The sequence below is a fragment of the Merops nubicus genome, unplaced genomic scaffold (genome assembly GCF_000691845.1).
Source record: "Merops nubicus isolate BGI_N331 unplaced genomic scaffold, ASM69184v1 scaffold5864, whole genome shotgun sequence".
Lineage (NCBI taxonomy): Eukaryota > Metazoa > Chordata > Aves > Coraciiformes > Meropidae > Merops > Merops nubicus.
In genome coordinates, this window is record NW_008604772.1 from 44,057 (window position 1) to 62,040 (window position 17,984).

General features: G+C 39.5%; 1 protein-coding gene across 1 annotated transcript; it reads right to left on the reverse strand.

Annotated features, from left to right (window-relative positions):
* Positions 1 to 12,785: 12,785 nt before the first annotated feature.
* On the reverse strand, positions 12,786 to 17,593 carry KCNMB1 (potassium large conductance calcium-activated channel, subfamily M, beta member 1). Its single transcript, XM_008939109.1, has 3 exons — positions 17,456 to 17,593; positions 15,830 to 16,025; positions 12,786 to 13,113 (listed from the first exon to the last, which is right to left on the reverse strand). Exons 1-3 carry the CDS (start codon positions 17,590 to 17,592, stop codon positions 12,844 to 12,846), a joined length of 603 nt encoding a protein of 200 aa, XP_008937357.1. The 5' UTR covers position 17,593; the 3' UTR covers positions 12,786 to 12,843.
* Positions 17,594 to 17,984: the final 391 nt, after the last annotated feature.

Below are 17,984 nucleotides of genomic sequence, written 5' to 3' on the forward strand. Positions count from 1 at the left end.
GAATGTCACAACACCTATTAAGAGCTAGACTGCCCTAAAACTAACCTCAAAAGGCAAATGCCACTTTTCTGTGAGCTAAGTCCCAGTGCCAAGGTAAGGGCCCGTGTCTGGATCGTTGTGCATGTAGGAAGAAATGGTTGAACCAAAATAGTTCTATGATTCTAAGATGGGAGAGATGTTTGTGCCTCCTCAGGAAAGCTGCTAGATCAAATTAGCTGGAACAGTGACTCTGCCATCAGAGCACTCCAGCAATCAAGCTTTTAGGTATTTTGGGACAGGTAACTTTCAACTTGTTGACATACCAAAGTACTTAAAAGACTATTTCAGAACTGGGGATGGTTCACCAGCCTGACCAATATTTAGTACCCTCATTGACTCCTGTCTCGGGATGAGGTAGGAATTGACTCTGAGGCCAAGATCTCTTGTTTCTCCAGAATCTCTCAGATTCTTCAGAGCACCATGATCAGGCGATAGCTGTCTGAAAGTACTTAAGAAGTACAGGTCACAGATTGTTGAAGCAGTAGATTGTTCTCAGAGTAGCTTTGATTTCTTGAGCAGAGGGCCAGGAGGTTGTAGTAGATCTGAGACTTTTATGGGATGTAGAAACAGAAAATGGAAAATTATGGCCTGTTATTATGGAGGAAGAGGTTTATCATAACTCTCCTTCCCAGACAAAAAGGATATCATCTATTTGCATAGAAAAACAAAGTGGTATGTGGTTTTTTTATGGTGGTGTGTTTTTTGTGCCCTTTTTTTTTTTTTATATTGCATATTGGCTCTTTGCCCTAATGGATTTTTTGTTTCAGTGATCTTTTCCTATAAATGCCTATCAGAAGATGTATTACACTAAAGATTTAAACCCACACAACAATGTCATGTTTCAAGTAACACTGTAGCAGTAATGGAGAAAAGATTAGAAATGGTAGTTGAGATTTAATGTGGAAATAGCAATGATTAAGGATGGGCATCCAGGTTTGTTTCAGTGAAAAGTGCCTTTTAATTAGTTGGGTAGATTAATGTCATGATATAGCAAGTAGGTACAGTACCTATTGCTTTTCTCATTTTGGGGAGAGTGAGCAAAGGTAATGACCCAAGTTAGAAAAGAAAAATAATGCTAATCCTATGGCAGGAGGCTGCATGGCTCGTGGCTAATGCGCATGTTGACTCCCCTTCCTGTTGTGTAAGATGTGAGGAGTGTTTTGCTGGGATTTACTAGTGCTGTATTTAAAACTGAATGTAAGTGGGGTGGAACTTTTTTCTTAAAATGGTAATATGTGGTTAAATGCTGTAAAAATGTAAACTCGTCTTTTTCTCTGAATTCAATGCAATAGAAGTTTTTATAAATTTAATATTAATTAGATGAGCTTTTTCAAGTGTAAGTTGTTGACTGTTACCTTTTTTAACAAAGAATCAAAGATGAGAGAGGCAAAACTGTAGCGGATGTCATATAATTTTTAAGTGTTAAAATTCTGTGAGGTTCCCTGAAGAGTGGCTGTGGTGAAATGCAAAGTTCTCTCGTTGCATTTTTTTTTGCATACAGCTTGTGTTCATCTATTTTCTTTGCATACAGGTGGATGGCATTGTAGATGCCTTTGTGTGGAACTTGAGCCTCTATTTCTGTATGAAATTAGTTGTGCAGGAGGGAAGTCATTCAAGTGACAAAATGTTCAGAACAGAGTCGATTGATGCAGAAGTGAAGCCCAGAAAAGCGAAGGATAAATTAGCACAGGAAGTAGAAAATAAGTGAGGAAAAAAAGAAACACACACGGGCAGCCTCACTCCCACCTGCCTAGGGAAGGCAAGACTCCCATTTGTTTCTGCCAAAGCTCCATATAAACAGAAAAGAAAGATCACACTATTTTCATGATTAAAAAGAAGTATTGAAAGAGAGACCATGCTGTTCAATCTCTGACAAAAACTCAGCATTAGTTTTACTTATGTCTTCAGCTGTGTCCCTAGTTTTAATGGATCTGCAGAACAAATTAGTAATACTTAAACCAAATATGTCTTAGAGCCCACTCGTAATTTCTGCCAAAAAGGTTGGTTTTGTCCTTGGTGTGTGCAGATGCAGCATGAGGTGCAGAGAGGCCAGATAGGTGGATTTGTGGAGTGTAAGCTGTGTAAATAGGTTGTTACGTGGAAGGCTTGCTACTGGCCATACTCAAAAACTATTCTAATATTAAAAAACTAGATATTACTATCAGTAGAGATAAGCGAGTGAAAAGTTTCAGTCTTAGCTGCGTGCTAATTGGATCTTCAGGCTCCTGGACCAGTCAGCAGAGTAGTTTTATGTTGTCTTCAGCTGAAGATACTGCTAGTAATTTTTCTGTCGTCATGAAACCAAAAAGATTGCTAACATCAGTTTGAGTTTAGCACTTAAATTTTGTTTTGCCAGAGTGCAGTATTTGTAGATCTCTTCGGTCTCTTTTAAATATGTAGTTTATTTTGAGATTTCTCTTATGTCTTCATCAACTGTCAACAGTTTTACTGGCCATAAACATATATCAAGGGTAATAAGTAGCTTTTTAAATCCACTGCTTGACTGACATAATTATAATATTATAGTACAACAGAAAATACTAGATGCTGGTGAAGTTAAATCAAATTTTATCTTTTTTCTTTAGAACTCCATGATTTTAGGATGGACTGAGGGAGGGTTGCAGTGCTAACACTGAAGGAATTTGTTAAATGACAGGGCTCACAGTCCTACAGGGAGCAAGGAGAGCAGTAGCAGTATGAGAATAATGGGCTTCAAATAAGAGCTTTCAGGAGGCCTGGGAAGCTGATGTATTGTCTTCTGGGAAGATAATATTAAGAAAGCTGGTCGCTGCTGGAAAGGGCAGGCAATGATCCTGATGGTGCAGGAAGATAAGCACTCTAAGAGACTATTACAGATGAAATAGTGGAAGCATGTTGGGATAAGAGCGGAAAGGCCAAGGTGCAAAATGAGTTATTACAAATAGCAAAGGACTTAAGAGATGGCAATAAAAGATTCTAAAAATACCCTGGAAGTGATAAAGACAAAAGACAAGGATCATGTGTGCTGAGTGGCTTAGGGATGAAGTAACGGCTGATTGTTCCTGTAGCCTTCAAAAACAGTTTGTGACTTGTTGCTTCACACAATTACCACAAGAAAGGATGAACATAGATGGGAACAATAGCTAAAAAATATTTAGGTAAATCAGACATAGTTGAATTAATATTGCCTGATGAAATAGCTATTGAGGGCTAAATCTGGGTAATCTTTTAGCTGATAGAATTGATTTCTGAGAACAGGGGATCTTGGGAAGAGTGATTGCTGTATCTGTAAGATGTTGAGGGGAAAACAGTGTGTAGGCTGACCAGCCTAATTTACCTGACCAGAAACATAATGGAATAAATTGTGGTAAACAGCTAAACTGTTTGAGGGATGAGCCAATTCAGAAATTATTTCCTCTTGACCATTCTATGCCCACACAAGCCCCAATACACCACTCCTTAGCTATTCAGCTTTGTTTTGTCAAAGATCTAACATGCAAAAACCAAGAACAGACAAACCAACTCTTCCACTTGTGCTTTTGTTAGCAAAAGTTCCCTAGTGTGAATGCTGGGAACAGAAGCAGCACTGCATCTCCTTCAGGTCTTGGTTTGAAACTATTATATCTAACATTATGTATCCTAAGGAAGTATCATAGAGTTGAAATTATTGTCAAAAGTCCCTTAAAAAATAATAAATCATTTAACTACATCAGCCAGATCTACAATCGGCTGAGCCTGATGAGATGTTGGTCTGGTGAAGTGTATGCAGCTCGGCACTTGGCCTGCTTACAGGTCGTGGGGTACATTGCCACAAATTGGGTTCAGGAGCTTAGAGATTGTTTTTCTTTCTGTTGGTGATGCTTGAGCGCTTAAAACTAGATTTCCAAATTGCTTTTATCTAATTAAATTAATAGTGATAACTTTACTCTCACATATGTCATCATTTTCTTAACCTTTCCTTGTCCCAGCTTGTCAGTGATTGTGTGGATCATTTAGTGAGATTTCGTCTGGGTTTATGTCTTAGGCTTTAGGAAGTGAGGCAAATGACCACAGGAGGTTTTGGTTTTGCTTTTGCTGGGATTTATTTTTGCTTGGGGTGGGAATGTGTTTTGTTTCATTTTCTTGTTGTTTCTTTTTGTGGTTTTGGATGTTGACTTTTTTTTTCCCCTAAACTGTTCTGCTTCCTCTCAATGAAATACGTTGTTCTGTTTTTGAGCCATTCTCCTTCTGTTGCAAATTTGCTTCTAGATGGTGTGATATGGTCCCCCATGGGAAGGATTTGGGAGAAGGCCGGAAGGCTCTGCAGTAGCCACTTTGATGGGCACCAGTATCTCCGACAGGAGATGGAAGGCAGATGTAGGCTGCTAAATGCTCCTGTACAGAATTGTTTCAACCACAGTGAGACACTGGGGAATGGTCTCATGGAGTTAATTCTGTGTCTGTTAGTCACTTAGTTCTTGAATGCTGGGAAAAGCATATATGTATTCTTACAGCTGGGATTTGTACCTTCATTTTTTCAAAGTCATATAAAGTCTTAATTCCTGAATTCATGTTTCTCATTATTGCAGTCAGGTGCCAGTGTCTGCTTTTGACATGGAATTATTTTCACTTGAAGATGGTGGCAACAGAATTACACTTAATCTACTGTTTCTTTTTGGTTTGAATTCATTTTAATCCCCTGAAAGATAACTCTTCTAATCTTAACAGGCATAAGTATTTTCTTGTATGTTGGTATGATTTGAGATCATGAAGCATCATCAGTTTAAGTTGTTAAATTCCATTTTTTTTTTATACTACCTTCCTGCAGAGTCTTGATATTTTAAAGCTTTACAACAGTCTCTTAACACCATCTGAGAGACTTTAAATGTCAGCTGAATGGGTGATTTGCTACATTTAGATAAGTTTGGTGCAAACATGAGCATAAACAGAGCTGATTTTCAGAATATAAAAAATGGAACAAACGTGTTATTAATCTTGTTCTGAAACAGCTACTGTAGATTGTTATTCATAACTCTTTTTAATAAAATCCTGCTTTCCAGTGAAGAACCAGATGGGCATCAGACTTCCTGTACTCATCCAGTCATTGAACTTTTACAGAGGCTGGTAGACTCCAGGAGCTCTTAATTTCTTAGGAATGGTTTCAAGTGGGTTGATCTTCGACAGCTTTGGTTACTGGGTGTCACATGTCAACAACCACATGTTCTTATGGTGTAATCTGGAATTCAAATCCTTTGTGTAGAGTAGCCAGATCAGCTGTGGCCTGCTCAAGGAGAAGGCTGTGGCTGCAGCAGAGTCTGGGTGGCCTGCTGATTTCTTTCACATCTGATGGGAAATATCTATTATGTGACAAGAGAGACCTATTTTTATAATTCACCTTGCCTGAAAGGCGTTTTATTTTGGTCAGTTGGTATTTTGTCTTACCTTTTTTTTTTTTTTAAAGGCTCTTCTATCTCTTAGTTGCATTTTAGGATCCTTCATTTTGACAGATTTGTGTCGTACTTGTTTTTCATTCATGAAGAAGCATATTTCTGAGGCTGTGATGTATTGGTGAAGGTGTTACATGACCTTTACCATCAGGCCTGTGGTTCTTGTATGTCTCTCTAAGACTTCCAGAACCTGCGGAGTTCTCTTGCTCTCTAAGTCCAGGCAAAATATTTTAATGCTTTTGAAAGCATACGGCTTTTAGGCACAGTGTTACATAGAGAATGTTGGGGGTGAGCTGGGGGAGGGAGGGACAGAGAACCACAAAAAAAACCTCAAACAAGAAACAGAAGTTTTGCCATGCAGGTGTTGCATGTTTGCTAACATTAAATTCTTTAGTACTAACCAAAATATTTAGGATTTTTTTACTAGCTTTAAGCAAGCCTGTCTTTCTGAAACAAATTCATAATGCTTTGGCTTTTTCAACACAGTCCATTACTCCAGCATGTTGCTAACTCTTTATATTAATTCATTTATACTGTAGTAATAACTACTGGTGAAGCATCTGGGTTTTATCCTCTTAAGTTAAGACTCATTTATGGGACTAATAGTGTGACACTTTCCCAACAGTTTTTTGACTCCTTTGCATTAAATCCTGTTCTCAGCTTTGGTCTGTCTCGCCAGTGCAGTGTAATCTGTGTCTCTCTCAGTGATGTTTCTTCTATTTGCAGATTTCTCTTGGTAGTTATATAGTACATATTAAAATGCTCTGGAAAAGCAACTGATGTTTTAGGTATTAAAAGGACCGAATAGTTTTGTGGGTTTTCTGAACTCAATTTAGTATTATGACTTCTGGGAGGAAGACTGGAAATCTATCATCTGCATTTAATGCTTCCGTGACCTGTGGTAAAAATTAGGTGTCACTCAGCAGGCCTGGCCTGAAGCTGCCACTGAGTCAACAAATCAGCTATGAGTTAATGAAATACTTGATGCTTCTGCTGAAGTCAGCAGTAACAGCACAGTTGACACTGTTATTTCTCAGCACTGTTGCACAAAGGATGGCTTTTCCTCAGCAGGTGCTCAGAAGACTGCAGGCTGACCCACAGCATCAAGCAGCTAACATCCGTGTTTCAAAACTGAGCCAAAAATTCACTTTCTTCATCTCCAACGGCAGACCCAATCTTCTGATAGACATTGCTACACTAAGACCAAAGCTAAGGAGTCCTGTGCTTAAAGCACAGTCAGCAGGGCCCACTTAGCTGTACTCCTTCAGGAATGCACCAGTGCCCCTAGGGTGGCCTATTTGGAAGCACTGAAGTCAGTGTGTATAAATCAGTTCTGAAGCTTGTGTTAAGTGTTTACTTGAGGGACGATGGCAGTGTGTTCGGCTGGTCTGGAAAAGACTCCTGAGTGCAGCAGTGCTGCAGCTTTGCAGTGTAGAAACTGCCAGGAACCGTCACAGTTGGTTGAGCATTTTCATCTTGTGCTCAGGCCGTCTAAACTGCTGCACAGTACATTGCAAAAATTTTGGGAAGGTAGGAATGTGGATGCAGGCAGGACATGACAGCTAGGGCCTTAACCTTAGTCCTGCTTGGGTAACTTAATTCTTCCAGTTTAAATTATTTTCTTGTATAGAATTCCTTGGGCAAGAATCAAACAACAAATAGTGGTTTTAACTGACTGTAAAAAATTAAAAAAGCAAATTGTTTTCTTGAGGTGTGGGGGTGTACTTGAATCTGCTAATAGTATGTTCAGTCTCCACATGAACATGCTGCTTTCAAAGAGAAAATGATATGTAATTCAAGTTCAGGTAACTTGCTTGGTTGTACTTCTTTTTAACACTTCTCAAAGTTCTAGTCATTGGTGGTATTTTGTTGTTCTACTGAAAGCAGCTGAGAAGGCAATTTAATTATTTTCTGTCCACTAGTGAGGCATGAAGAACCATTCAACTGTCTACAGAGGGGAGTATCAGTAGCTATGAAAAGACCAATGGAGACTTTTCAAATTTTTTATCTGTGGAAAGACGGACTACGATTTTTAAGCTGTTTTAAAGCTTCTATTAGTGTGTATGTTCATGCAGCTGCTTCAATGCTATCTTCTGAATTAATTGCTTGATACAGAATTTCCATACAGGCTTCATTTCTCTTGTTGCAGCCTGTCTGATAAACATGCATTTGCAGAAGGCTTCAAAATACAAAACCAACCCCCACCCAAACAACCATGCAAGTATTAATTTAAAGGACTAGCTCTTCCTTCATATCAAGTTCAGGGAAAAAAGTTTGATGTGATAAGGTCAGAGCTGGAGAAAGAGGAATCTTGGTCAGTTGCTGGTGTCATCTGTGTCGTCAGTGTCCCTTGCCTTTAGGAGTTCAAGACTCCCTGGATTAGCCAGACATCTTGGGTTTGCAGTTGTAACTCCCTGTTCTTCCAGACGTTAACAGATATGGAAAAAGGGGAGTGTTCATTCCCCTAGATCTGTCGTTGGGCTCAGGACCATAGAAGAAAGTGTTCTGTTTAAGTGAAGACAGCAAGTGTTCACTCACACAACACTACCTCTATGTATCAATTGTAATTGTTCTTTAAAAGTATAGTAAGGGCAGAAGCTGTGGTGCCAAACATCTAGACAAACCCAATAGTTTATTTACTCAGTTTGTGTGTTTTATCCTAGCTGTGTAATTAATAGGCTGAAATAGGGACAGGCTTCCGTTATTCTGGATATACAAGATTTGACCATGGTCATGGGGATTGCCTCCCCACAAATCAGAGGGTAATAAATTTCAAGGCCTGTCCAGTCATCTTCTTTTCAATCTATATAGCATATGGAAAAACGAAGTGGAGGCATTTGTTCATTGCAATGATTTCATGAGCTGAGAGGTGGTGATTAATTTTCTGTTGACTAGGCTTAAAGTCTGGTCTGATAATTTCAGGCTGTTGAGGCTGACGGCCCTGTTGACTTAGGGGTCAAGAGTAGTCTCCAAAAGGAAATAAAGACTTCTTTCTTCATTTCCTTAACAAATAAGCCTAGTCAATGTTATGAAATGTTCCAGCAGAGCAAAAATTATGCAAAGCTTTAACAAAGTATAAACCATACATGCATCAAACATGATGCTTTTGCTCAATCTCAGTTTTGAGTATTTTTTGGAGAGACCTCTTTAATACGTTGTACTGTCTCATTAGACTTCAAAGCATATAAATTAAATAATTTAAAGCCTAGTCAAAGAATTTATGTAAGAATGACCTTGAGTTTGATTGGACTAAACAAGCTATATTTGTATCATTCAGGTCATCTTGTCCCAAATGTGGTACAAATACTTCACTGAAGAGAGAGAACCTTACCAACAACCCTCTTCCCTGCTCTCCTCCATCCATAAAATTCAACTTGTTTTATGTTTTTGCCCAAGCTGAAGTACTGTCAGGTGCTACCTGTAGTTGCTCTTAGTGCTGAATGCAGAATAACTTGTTTAGCAAGATGAGCTTTTCTGAAAGTCTGCCTGGAATTAAAATTACTTCAATTACTTAGAAAGTACATCTTTAAAAAGATAGTTTTCCTACATAAGGCAATTAAAATAATGTGTATCTAGCAAAGGTAACATCAGGTCTTACGATTTATTAGAGGTATGTGATCAAAGAGGAAAGGGAACGTACGTGTGCAGGTTTGGGTATGGCAATGCATGAGTGGTTTTACCTATATGACAGCTTAATTTCTGTGCAAGTGTCATATGATACTTCTAGGGAAAGGAGTACAGGGTGCAATGAGACTATATGACTCTTAAATACATGTAGATATTTTTAGGAAGCTTTGAAAGAACAGCTTCTCAGTCCTTCGGTTTTGACAAGATTTTTTTCACTGCTATTTATTCTGGTGGAGTATAGTAGACACTTTGTTTAGTCTCTGTTTCACCAACTATTTTACATGAAAGTTGAGTATGGCCATATCCAGATGACATTGGCCATCTTTTTCTTTTCTGTAAGTGCTCTTGAGAGTGTGGAGAATTGGGATAAACAAGGAGAACATCATATAATATTGCAACTCCCCAGTATAAGATATTCATCAAGACTGACGCTAGTCTTACAGCAGCACAGTAAAAGAAACCTTGTTCAAGGAGACTGAAACGACAAAACTTTCTATGTGAATTCTAAGAATTTTTACTGTTTAGAAATACTTCAGGGTGAAAACTAAAACTCGAGATGTTCCCCTTGTGCCCTTGAACTTCTGAGAGGATTCCCAGTTTTGCGTTCTGACCCAGCACAGCGATGTGCTTGCGCACCAAGCTCTTCCTTTCCTGGGGTCTGTATGGCTGCCCTGCACCCTTTGTGCCAGCTGTCAACCTTTCGTACTGTGAATATAGGATAATTACCTCCACCCAAAACTTACGATTATTTTTCCTGTATTAAAATGTATTAAAATCTTCTAGCTGTCTTGTAAATTTGGAATCATCCTGTTAACCCGAAATGCTGTTTCCCCTATCATAGAAATTGCCAAAAGCAGAATATGTTAGTTGTTTTTTATGACTTCTGAATAGTGACTAATCTAGAGACCCCAAATATGTCTTGTTAAGGTTTTTTTCTTAACTTATTATTTGAAAATCACCCCCAAACAAAAGCAAAACCAAACATCTCTTTCCTGCCAAAAATCCCACCTTCCTCAAACCTGAGAACAAAGTACCAGTTAATCAGTTGAAACCTATTTTATTGTCAAGCGCAGAAAGTGAGGAATCTTTGGGGACCAGAATCTTCTCTGTTAACTGCCCTGTTGCTGCTTTGAGGATCAGGTAATAAAAATAGTACCAGTTAGCAGGATAGCTAAATCAAAACTATTAGAGGCAGCCAGAAGGTACTTGCTATTGTTTATGTATATTAAAAACACTCTGGTGACTCACAGGTGACTTCTTAGGGAACCAGTGTCCCACAGGTTCCATTTAAGCTGCCACTGTTGCTACCTCATGAAAGCTGGAGAAAGGTGTTCTTATTAAAAGTTGATGAAAGCTGAATCTGCCTCATCCAGAGAAATAATTTCTGATGTATGAGGGAGTTTATTGTTAAAACATTTTGCGATCGTTGTTTTTTTGTTGGTGGCTTGTTCTGTTTTTGCTTAGGAGAAATGCTAGTTTCCTCAAGAATAGTGCTGGACCTGCTTTTCTTTTCCATCTTCCAACAGGAGAAACACCACAGCAAAGCCTTATCTGCCACTGAGAAGAAAAATTACTCCTGAGAGTCTGTGCTCAGCACTTGAAAAATAGTACTTTTAATAGTTTCAGCAAAACAAAATTATTCTTATAGACACATAAAGGGCCTGCACAACTTAAGTATTTAGCAGGGCTTAAAATCTTTTCCCGTTCTTCCTGTGATCCTTGCACATTCCAGTCAACTCAAGCACTATTACTGTGGTCTAAGTATCAATGCTAGTGAATGCTGTGTGTAGTCAAACAGATTTTAAGTATGAATTCCATGTCCAGCTTCTTGTGCTGCCACTTCTCTTCCCCTGGCAGGAGTTTTAATGCTGTAATGAATATACTTTGATCATCAGCTCTGCCTTGAGAAAGTGAGCTGTGGACATCTATCACTGCAATGGTCACTGCTTGTATCAGAGGAGTTCTCATAGGAAATGTTTTGCTGGATCTCAGAAAAATAGCATTTTATATATCAGATTTATTGTAGACTTGATCCTATAATCCGATACCATTTTAAAAAAAAAAAAAAAAAAAAAGGAAAATAACCAAATAAAGGCTGCTAAAGGCTACATGGCTTCCCTGCATGCTGCTGTGAAAAGCACAGAGAGTGTTATTAAACTTGACTCTCCAGCACATCACAACTTCTGCAGATGGAACAAGAATAGAAAAATATCTACAAGAGCACAAAATTCTGTAACCTGGCACACTGTTAAAACACTTCATTTCTGCTACAAGTGAGGTTGAAGGGAAAATCATATATGTGACTTAAAAATTTGAAATGTAGAAAACGGCCATCATTGTACACATGAGAAAAGCACTATTTAAAATCAAGAACAGGCTTCTGTGGTGCCTACACTTTTTTTTGGGGGTGGTTTTTTTTTTTTTTCTCCACATTAGGATATTTGACTTCTTGCATTTAAATCCCTTGTTTCTTTTGAGCAGAAGAGGAAGCTGAGTTTAGCATTGAGAACAATGGCGCTTCTGAACTTGTGTGTGGGTTTTGTCTTCCACTGGATGTTTTCCCTTGGAATATCTCCTGCCAAGTTAGGGACCATTACTGTATTAGAGAAGAAAATTTGTGTGAGGTTTTTCTTCATGCACTTGCAATGTGTACACATTGTAGGGAATTTACTCTTTTCATGTAATAATCGACTCTTTCTGTATTTTGGTAGCAGTAAAACTGAAGCTAGCTTGCACTCCGAATAAACCTTCACCTGCTGCTTTCAGAAGTAACTGTGAGCAGGGAGGTAAGGAGGATGTGGCTTTAGGGAGTGATCGTGGGGAAGCCAAGGTGGCAGTCAGAAGCAGTAGCTCCTGGTCCTCACACTTCATGCTGAGTTCTGAGCTCAATAAGGTCAAGAGCTTCTGCTCTTTAGAGACCAGTTCACCAATTCATGAGTGAGGTCCCAGGGACTACCCCTAACAGACAGCAACATCCAGCCTTCATTCACCTCTGCTGAGCTGAGAGGGGAGCAAGGTGGTAGGGCTACTGATAGACTGCACTGAGTGTGAAGTAGTCATGAGAGAGTTGTAGACCATAAATTTGAGTCTCTTTTTAAACTGCTGAAAAGTGAAATTGGGAGTAAAGCTTTCAAAGAGACTATTAAGTAAACTGTGATCTATTTACAGCAAACTTGTTACTTCCTTTGGTACAGTACAGAGTCTTAGCTTCAACAGGTATCCTCCCTGCCTGATTATTATATTTAAGTAATTACCATAGTCCTGCGTTAGCTTTTGGTGAACTAAGAAAACAGGAACTTTTCTGCTTCCCATCCCATTGGCAAATGCTTTTGGTGACCCAAAATGCCTGTACCTGTGCCAGCTGTGTTTCTGCTTTCCTGGATGAGAAAGATGAGAATCGTACGTCCGTTCAGCTGCAGATGCATTTTACAGTATTGTGTGGAGAAGTAATTACGTTATTCCTTCTTGTGGAAACATTTCTCCTCTTATATTCATCTTTGGATTTTGGCACCAGAGGAGGTAATTTTTTCCTCTTGTGGATTCTGATAGATAACCATCTAGATTTTGCGTCTCGCAGGAGTGTTGCTAATGTTAATAACTGCTATTTTGTAGTATCTTGGTTTAATTTTGATTTGCTGGTAGTGATGGAAACTCTTCTGCAATGTTAGCCCTTGGATTGATGCCTGATACATGAAAAGTCACAGAAGCCATATAAAGACAGGTAGAACAAAGGCACTTTAATGTTTTATAACAATCTATGCTAAATATTTTTCTATTGCCAAGCAGAAAGGACGGAAACATACTGACTAATTTTTACCAGAAAAACAATCAGACATCCACCAGTAAACATGAGTGTAGGCCAAAGGAAAGCAAAGAGGAGGCCTTTTGGTGGGTAAAGTCTGCTTAAAATAACACTGGTCTGCGTTCCTCCTGGGTCATAGTAGCACGGGAAAGTCTGGTATTTTTTGAAATTGTTTGCAATCGTTTCTATTCGTGCTTTAACTTCTTTGGAGTTCTCCGACTTGCCTGGGACATATGAGCACTGGAACAAGAAATCAAGGTGTTTCGTTATAACAGGTACTCCAATACAGGGTTTGAAGTTAAGTCAGATGGAGTAAAAGAAACGTGCTACTACTGACAAAAATTTCTCTCCTTTGGCTAGCATCCTGGGAGCTAGTCTTGGTTTCTTTATGTCTGTGACCCATTTGCCCTGCTTCCCTGTTTCTGTCAGTCTGTCTGTGCCTGCAGTCTGCAGATGTACAGATTGGAATACTGCTGGACACCAATAATACATATTTGCTCAAAATAAAACTGCAGTCTTTGAGACTGTCTCTTGGTTATTGCAGCACCGAGTTTGGATTCCTGACAGCTTCCAGGCACCACCACAACAGAAATGTGTTAGCTGTGCAGAAATTCAAAACTGGGTGGCCAGTGTGCAGGAAAATGGAGTTGCTTCACTGTATGCCCCTAGTTGTAACTAGTAAAAAAATAAGAATTAAGCATGGCTGTTGGAGGCTTCCTAATTGTCCTTGTAACTCAGAACTATTTTGACCTGTAGTAAGAACAGGAAGCTATTTAGTCTTCATTGAAACTGAAACATTCTTTGTTGTTGTTCATAAGAGTTTTTTTTTTTTTCTCAACATTATTTAGCATACATAATAATATTTAGGTGTTTAAAGCTGGAAACTAGCCAGGGCAAAAGAGGGGTGGCTCCTGAGCTGAAAGCTTTGCAGAAATGCAAACAGGAGGTAGGAAATGAGCCAATCACCTCCTCTTGGAGTGAACAAGATTCGTTTCAGTCTACAGTGGATAATTTCTGCTTTGCCACTTCATTGCACGTAGCTTTCCCTGATATAGTCACTCTAAAGATAGGCAATAGCTAACAAAAGTCTCTTCAGCTTAAGTGTTTTACACGAACAGGTTTGCACTGTGTGCAACATAATTTATTTAAGAAGTACTTGTAGTCCAAGCGTGTTTTTTGCACTCTGAAAGTGCTTGGTCTTGGACATCCAAGGTCTGCATTTCACTTGGTTCTCTTAGAGTGTTGAGCTGGAATAAGACCTATGATATTCTCATGGTTTTGGAACTGAAGTGAACCTGACCTTGCTTGGGACAGTGTAGGAGCACTTCTGGTTGTGGGGCAGCAGGCCTAAGAATGTTGAGCTCTTTGTTGACTCCCAGGCAGAAACACTGTCAGGAACAAAAGGTTAACACCCTACTTTTCCCTCTAATCTTTTACACACCCCTAAAGCCAAAGGAATATTCATAGAATCATAGGGGCTGGAAGGGACCTCAAAAGATCATCCAGTCCAACCCCCCTGCCAGAGCAGGACCACCTAGAGTACATCACACAGGAAGGCGTCCAGGTGGGTTTTAAATGACTCCAGTGGAGGAGACTCCACAACCTCTCTGGGCAGCCTGTTCCAGTGCTCCGTCACCCTCACAGTAAAAAAATTTTTCCTGATATTCACCTTGAACATCCTATGCTCCAATTTGCACCCATTACCCCTTGTCCTATCACAGGTCATCACTGAAAAAAGCTTAATTCCATCTTCCTGACACCCTTTACATATTTGTAAACATTGATGAGATCACTCCTCAGTCTCCTTTTCTCCAGGCTAAAGAGACCCAGCTCCCTCAGCCTCACCAATGCAGAGTAGAGGGGGAGGAGAACCTCTCTTGACCGACTAACCACACCCTTTCTAATGCACCCCAGGATGCCATTGGCCTTCTTGGCCACTAGGGCACATTGCTGCCTCATGGTCATCCTGCTGTCTACCAGGACCCCCAGGTCCCTTTCCCCTACACTGCTCTCCAGCAGGTCAGCCCCCAACCTGTACTGGTGCATGCTGTTTCTCTTCCCCAAGTGCAAAACTCGACACTTGCCCTTGTTAAACTTCATCAGGTTTCTCTCCGCCCAACTCTCCAGCCTGTCCATGTCTCTCTGAATGGCAGCACAGCCTTCTGGTGTGTCAGCCACTCCTCCCAGCTTAGTGTCATCATATTGTGCACCTGTGTTTCTGTCTTACTTAATGTCTCTCCCTTTCAGGAAGAGATCCCTAAAATGACTGACCAAGGGACCTCTGCTGCCATAGCAAACATCTCCGTGTTGCACAGGCACTTCTGACAGTGCCAGTGCCTTCTCTGGGAGACCAGGTTTCTCCTGCCATGCTTGCCAGAAACAGTTGCAGACCAAACCAAACACAAATGAGTTTTCTGGCTGGTCATTTTCAAAATTACTGCTTTCTCTCTCCTTTCTGTCTAAAATGTGCCTCACACTCAGCAGCACCTTCATTTCCCCTTTCTCTGTTTTCTTTAATCCCTGTGTCATATCACAGTTAAAATGTAAGTAACATTTGGGATTTGTGCTCTTATTTTTGAAAGTTTTTAACTTCAGGTCTCTTCTCTGATAATTCAACAAGCAACTGAGCAAATCACAGTTTATAAAACATTTGTTACTGTCAGTATTTAACTTGGAGACTTGCATATTTTTACTGTTCACAAATGTTAAATATTCATGTTTTGGTGGTGTAATTCCTTAACAAGGATTAACTTAATGTTTGGTGTAATGTTTAAAACAAAATCCAAAACTGTAATTTCTGGAATAGCTTAAAAATGCCTTGGTGTAAAGCACAGACATACACATGTAAAAGGTGCACAAGCCTTACTCTGTTCCTTGGCTTAAAAACAATTGCCCCTTCTCCTCAGAGTGGTTAGATAGCAGCAGAGAGAGGTTATTCTATCTGTGTCTTAAGTACCTTAGGATTTCTTTCAAGTGTATCTTCGGTCTGATAGAGCATAACCTCTTGTCCAGAGGCTGTCAGATTAACCCACACCTGTAGGCAGGGATAAGGAAAGAGATCTTCATCCTCTGAGCCTTTGCCATCTGAGCAGGGAACTTGCTCCTTGATGTTGGCTTTGAGTACCTTGCACATTGTTTCCATTGTCCAAACGCTACGAAAACAAACCCAAAGGTGTCACTTTAAAATTTGTTAGTGGTGTCTGTTACAAGAGGCGTGCAGGAGATGCAGCTGTGTGCCAGATGTGGAGGACATGGCTGCTGAGACCTGCTGAGGTGAACTTTGCCCACCCTGAATCTGTGGCTGCACCCTGAGAAGTGCTGCTGAAAAGCAGCACAGGAAAGGTGTTTGTGGTAGTTGCTGTTGTTCCTTCAACATTTTGAAGTTAGATTCTAACCTCATCTGTAATTAGTTTCAAGTGGTATTCAAGAAAGAAACTGCTATAGACTTCAACGTTGGGTAGGAAATATTTGAAGTGCAGATTTACTGTCTCAGAAATATTTTGATTCGTTTCATGCAATAGTTTTCAGAACTTGGAGCATTTCCCATATTCTCACTTTTCTCCCCCGTTTCTCCTTGTCTTTATTATGGGGACCTTCTGCATGAATAAGCAGCAGGATTTTGTCTGGCAAAGGGTTTCTTTTTTTTTTCTCTTCTTCTGAAGAGTTACCTTTATTAGTTACTACATAGTAAGCTTTTGCTTCCAGCAGTACACTTCAGCAAAGAGCAAAGAAGTCATCTCACTCTACTTTTTAAGAAACTAATCCTTTCACATGCAAATGCCTTTTGTCACGTAATCAGGAGGCAAGAAAATAAATAAATGAGAATTACTCTGTTTTAAAGATAACATTTTTTCAAAGGTTTAGAGCCTAAAGATGCTCTTATGAAGAAGAATGAGGTGGATGTACTCGCTTTCTCTATGAAAATTTTCAAGCGTGAAAAATTGAGCTACGCTCAGTCTTGTTTGGCTTTCTGCAAATTGATTTTGTGTGTGGAGGCAGAACTTGCAAAATGAAATAAAAATGTGAGTAATGGTAACTTCAGCATTTGCTGTGTTCTGCAGCATTGGCTGTAGTAGATGGGGCGTTGCAGGTGCTAGTTGCTTATGATGGTTGATTTGCAAGTAAATTACAGATTCTAGACTGAACAATTTTAGCTTAAGTTCTGCTGCTCCAGTTTTTATAGTTTCCCAGATGCAGGAGGGTGGGTTGTTTTTAATAAAAGTTGCTTTTTGTTTTTTAACCTCTCCATTTAAGCAAGACTTAACTTTCTGTTATAAAGCCTTATCAAGCAGCATGGCTGTTTTTTATTTTCCCTGTTTTCATGTTTTGGTTTAGTCTGTTCTCATTCTAGCCCTGAAGATGATCCTTTCCTTTCTTGTGCTTACCCCTAGATGCCCGATCTCTTGGCTCAGTTTTTTTTATTTTCCTTTTCTTCTATCTTAAATTCTTATGAGTTCTTCAGAGCGTATTGTTTATTCATTATACAACATACTAACGTAGTTTGGCACTGTTTTAATGATTGTATCTGAAGCTGACTGGAAAAAGAAATAGTTTATACTCTTAAACAAGTGGCTGTTCTTACCTTTTAGTGTAGAATGGCACAATAGTGATCCCAATAAAAAAGTACATCATCATGGAGCACGCGACCATTCCCAGTCCCAAGCATAGGGCTCTTGTCTCCCCCCGCTTCTGTGCGGTCACCAACTTTTTTGCCAACATGATTTAGAGTTGTGAAAGTTGAGCAGTCTCTTTCTGGTATAAAATAGAGAAAGAAGAGGGAGACCATGACTAGGATTGACTACAGGCATTGCAGTTGTGTAACGAGGTTCTGAAATAGAATGTGTTACATGGAGGAACAGTTCCATTTTTGCAAAAACTAGATTTTTAAAAAAAAAGTTACTGTCTTTTCTGCTGTCAGTAGACTCCTTCTTTGCTTTCTGATATTTACCATATAGTACTTCAAAAATCATGTGTGTGTAGGATAGAGAATGGGGTAGGAAAACCCAATTATTTTGTGGGAGAGTTCTGTTACCAGCCCAATTGTCCTCAGCCTTAATTCAGTCTATTTATGGTGCTGCTTCTCTGAAGTATGAGATACCAGCAGTAAAGGC